The 5,468-nt window shown below is 39.6% G+C and overlaps 1 protein-coding gene across 1 annotated transcript; it reads right to left on the reverse strand.

The window, feature by feature from the left end:
- Positions 1-4,523: 4,523 nt before the first annotated feature.
- LOC101544443 (olfactory receptor 10A3-like) lies at positions 4,524-5,468 on the reverse strand. The gene has a single exon (XM_004613627.2). It carries the CDS (start codon positions 5,466-5,468, stop codon positions 4,524-4,526), a length of 945 nt encoding a protein of 314 aa, XP_004613684.2.

Consider the following 5,468-nt stretch of genomic DNA (forward strand, 5'->3'; position numbering starts at 1 on the left):
TAATTTTGGTTTTGGGACCATACCAGTAGTCTGGCAAGCTTCCCATGGCGTATTTGATATGCCAAAAACAGTAACAATAACAGGTCTCATTCCCCTGGCTCTGAAAGAAGCCTCCAATGGTTGGGAAAGATCAGTAAGGAGAGGGTGCTAAAATCTCAGGGCTGGGACAAATAGAGACGGTACTGGTGCGTACTTGAGTAAATCGATCAACAATGGGATGACAGTGATACAGTGATACCAATGGTATTCAGGCACCAGTAACATCTCCATTCGACCCTGTTGCATGCTAGTGTAGCTGGATGACTATTGCTCACTCAAGGAACACGAAGAGCATCAAACTGTTCTTTCAGGGTCTTGACGAAGAAGTTCTGACGTTCTTTTGACGTCCCTTGAAATCCAGTCAGTCAGGGCTCTAGTCAAGTGGGCACCTCCAAATCACATTATGTGTCCAGCCCATCCTATTTTTGATGCCTTAGTAAATGAGACAGCATCCCTGATTCTCAAACATCTCATCGGCAGAGGTCAGAACTCCAGATTTCTTCTCTTACTTAAGTGAAACGTGATACTCCAAGCATAGCTCTTTCAGTTCCTCTTTGGAGATTCAAATAGCGTTCTCATCCTGTTTTCCTAGGGCCCAGTTCTCTGAGGCATATGTTAGTGCAGGAAGAATGGTGGAGTCAAAAAGATGTGCCCAGAGCCAGAGATTCTTCATCCTCTTAACAACTTCTTCAAGGCTCTTGAAGGCGTTCCATGCCGCTCTCTTCCTCCTGCGCAGTTCGGGCACCTAGTCATTCGTCATGTTGAGTTCTTGACTCAGGTACACATTACTGCTGCATTCATAGATGTTCATTCTATTGAGAGCAAATGGAATGTCAGGAACTAGTTCATTTCTCATGAACATTGTCTTCGTGAGATTCAGCTGCAGTCCGATCTTTCCACACTCACGGTTGAAGTCAGCCAGCATTCGTGCAGATATTAACACGACAAGTTCTTGCTTGGTTGAAATATGATCTGGCCCTATCTCCAAACATCCTGCACACTGCTGGTTCAAAAATAAGACATTTTTACAAACATAAAAATAATCCAAAGATATTCATCATCAGAGTAGAAACCTAAGGGTAAGATGAAAAAAATAACCATAAAAACAAATGTCAAAGCATCCACTGAAACAAGTTGCTTTGGAGCAGGTGAAAATTGTCTTGGAATATTACTAAACAGTTTAAAATTTATTAAAGTAATTTACAATATAAATTTCAAGCACAAAACGAGAATTTACATGTTCAGAGACAACATGAAAAACAGTTGAAACTGACTTAACCTTATATAATATTGTTAGAGAAGAAATTCATGTTTTATCTCAGATGTGACACCCACATTGAAAATATTTAAAAAATAATAAACTGCATTGAAACCCATGGTAAAGAGAGATTGGAATATTCACTCAATGGGGCCAGAGAGATTGCACAGCGGGTAGGGCATCTGCCTTGCATGTGGCTGACCTGGGTTCGATCCCCGGCATCCCATATGGTCCTCCGAGCATCACCAGGAGTCATTCCTGAGTGCAGAGCCAGGAGTAACCCCTGAGCATCACCAGGTGTGATCCACAAAGAAACAACAAAAAAATAATATTCATGCAAAATGGAAAGAAAGTAAATAGATTTTGAATGAATAGAGTGTAAACATGGACTTGGAAAACTAACCAAAAAATATAAAACTTGCAAAAGTGATGAGTCTAAGTAACAAAAAATTTTTCAGTGAAATTTCAAGATATATGTAATAAGAATCAACTGAGAGGACAGAAGATGATGGCAGCGTAGGACCAAGTTTTCCAAGAAATTAAACTGCCAAAAATTTAATTGTGAAGATGTCACACCCTCCTTCCTTCAGCGTCACCATGTAAGCTCATATACCAGCCTTGCTCCAGAAACTCATAAATAAATCTCAAAAGAGATCAAAAAGCTATAGTGATTCGATAAAAGGAATTTAATTTTTTTTTAAAATGGGCAAAAAGCAATTAAAATCAAGAATAAACTGAGAGAGAATATAAGATGTTTCATACAATGTCTTGAAGAGAAGAATTCCAACTTGTGATGGTTTTATTGATTTATACTATCACTGTATCACTGTCATCCTGTTGTTCATCGATTTACTCTAGCAGGCACCAGTAATGTCTCCATTCATCCCAGCACTGAAATCTTAGCAGCCTCTCCTTACTCATCTTTCCCAATGATTGGATGCTCTTTCAGGGTCAGGGGAATGAGACCTGTTATTGTTACTGTTTTTGGCATATCGAATACATCCCAGGGAGCTTGCCAGGCTCTGCCATGCAGGGGCAGGATACTCTCGGTAGCTTGCTAGGCTCTCCAAGATATATACATATATAGATATATAGATATAACATATATACATATATATCCCTCTATGGTTTCATGGAAAATGGGTAGGGAGTGTCTTATGATGTGTCCAGGAATATGTTCACTTATGCGTGAGACTTGGCCTGAGCATGTGGAAAGTGGCCTGGAACATGGAGGTGGTTGGGTAGTGGAGGTCGGCTGCCGGGGCTGGGTTCCTTGGGTGGGGAGGGCTCTCCCCCACCCCCTCTGGGACACCCCAAGTGGAAACAGTCTCTGGCGCGGAGTCTGGTGGCATGGTTATGGGGGCCTCAATCTTTTGCACCCTTCTGGGAGAAGCATGAGTTCTGGAGGGTGGCCAATGAGGAGATTGTCTGGCTCCAGCAGGAGGTGGTTTAAGAGAATAACCCCTGGGTGGCTGCAGACTGGGGGAAGCAGGTAGAGGCTCTCTGATCTCGGGTCCCATTGAGCCCAGAGTCCAAGATCACAAAGTTCCACATTACCTGGATTCCATGGGACTTTGCTCATGCTCGAGACTCAGCCCGTGCATGTGGAAAGTGGCCTGGAGCATGGGAGTGATTGAATAGTGGAGGTCGGCTGCCGGGGCTGGGTCCCTTGGGCGGGGAGGGCTCTCACCTGCCCCTCTCTGGGGTGCCCCAGGTAGATTTATAGTATATCTACTACTTTTTCAGCTTTGTAAGATGTACTGACACAATTATTATATAAATTTAAGGTGTATGATAAAATAATTTAACTCTATTATCTATTACAAAATATTGCTACAGTAGTATTCATTAACATATTCATTAATTTTCATAAACACTTGAGTGCATATGTGTGAGTTTGAATATTTTTATTAACATATTTTGAATACATAAACATATTGCTAAATATATTACCATATTGTACACTAGGTCTCTAATACTTAATTCTCTACTAGAAATTTGACCAAGGTCTCATTTCTTCAGCCCTACCTACTCCTGGCAATCACTCTTCAATTCTATAACTAGGTGTTTGACATTCCACATATAAGTGAGATCATAAAATATTTATTTATATATGAAATTATATTTTCATAGAACTGATTAAAATTTGCATAACCTGCTTTAAGTCCTGATTTCCTTTTTTTAGACACATGCCCATTTTAGGATTTCTGAATTCCAGTGATAACTTAATTTTTTAATGAATAACTCACCATACCATTTCCTTTTAAAAAGTTGCTCTTTAACTTCCTAATCTTCTGGAATGTGTTCTGAAGAAACTGTCTGAGGTTTCTGAGTTGAAACTTTTGTTGAGGTTCGATAAATATATGGAAAAGTATCAAAAGAAATTCTGTTTTGAATAATATTCTTTAGAAGTTTATGATGTAGAATCAATGTGGTCCCACAAATATAGTGTGATATAGCTGTGAGAGGCAAACATCTTAAAAATTTGTTGGTCTCATAAAGAGCAGCAGAGTAAGCCTGCTTGCCAATGGTAAGAAGCTATAATCATTTTCTTAAAGTAGGTCTAAGGGTGGTGGAATTAGTGATGGAACATTGTATGCTAAGACCCAGCTGTGAATAACTGTAAGTCATGGTACTTTCACAAAATATAATTAAAGGGAAAGGAGGGGAAGTAAGTCTAGGGGTTAGTGCCATAGGAGGTTTGCCTTGCATTTGGTCAACCCAAGTTTGCTCTTTGTCACCATATATGGTCCCCAAAATCCCATCAACAATGATCTCTGAGCACAGGGCGAGGAGTAACTCTTGAGCACTGCTGGGAGTAGCCCCAAAAACCCACACAAAATGTAAATCTGAAATAGTTATTGAAATGTGTATGAATCAACATCATCTCTTCAGTCCCACTTTGAGGAATTCTGTTCGAAAAACAAACATCAGTACACATAAAAATATAAAAGCAGGAATTTAATGATATTTAATCCTGATGACAACCATCCAGCAATGAAGGAGACTTCACAATAAATTGTCATGTTATATATCCTCACAACATATGCATCTTGGAAAAATCAATAACAGTAGAGAAGAATGATCCCTAATATACTTTTGAGCTTATAAAACTTACAAATTCACTATACTCACATCAAGAAATTAAATTCATTTCACCATGTTAGTCAATTTCAATAACATTTAGACAGAAAGTGACCAAATATAACTTGGCTTGTTGGCACAGTCACAATGTGTATGAGTTGACTTTATTTCGCCATAGTTTTATTAAGGCTCGTTTCATTTCACTGTTTCGCAAACTATAAATCAATGGATTCAGCAGAGGTGTAAGAAGTGAGTAAGCCAGTGACATAACTTTCTTGGTTTCGGGGGAGTACCCAGAGTTAGGCTGTATGTAAGTCATAGTGGCTGTGCCATAGAAGAGGGTCACAGAAGTCAAATGGGAGGCACAGGTGGAAAAGGCCTTTTGCCTTCCACTGGTTGATGGCATCTTCAGGATGGCAAAGAGAATTCGAATGTAAGACAAGAGGATTAACAAAAAAGGAACTATAACAACCAAAACTGTGCCTGTTAATGCATAGATTTCAAACAAAAATATATTTGCACAGGCAAGTTCTAGCACTGCTGGAGTTTCACAAGAAATATGGTTGATTTCATTGGGACCACAGAAGGGAAAACTAAATACCCATGTGGTCTGCAAAGTAGCCACCATCATCCCTGAGCCCAAAGAGAGAATTACTAATTTTATGAAAAAGCTTTTGTTCATTATCACTGGGTAGTTGAGTGGATGACAGATTGCAGCGTATCGGTCATAGGCCATGGCCCCCAGGAGAAAACATTCAGTCACACCAAAAAGAAGAATAAAATACATCTGTGCAAAGCAGCCTACAAAGGTAATTGTAGTTTTTTCAGTCGACAGGACCACTAACATTTTAGGCATAATGACAGCACTGAAACACATTTCTAACATGGACAAATTCAGAAGAAACAGGTACAAGGGAATATGGAGGCTCTTTTCCAGGGAAATGACAACTATAATGATGGCGTTTCCCATTAGAGTCATCAGGTAAATAACCAAGAAAACCCCAAAGAGCCACTCTTGGAGTTCAGGATAGTTAGAAAAGCCCAGGAGAATAAATTCAACAACAGAGCTCTGATTTTGCCTTTTCAT

The sequence above is a fragment of the Sorex araneus genome, chromosome 6, assembly GCF_027595985.1.
Source record: "Sorex araneus isolate mSorAra2 chromosome 6, mSorAra2.pri, whole genome shotgun sequence".
Taxonomy (NCBI): domain Eukaryota; kingdom Metazoa; phylum Chordata; class Mammalia; order Eulipotyphla; family Soricidae; genus Sorex; species Sorex araneus.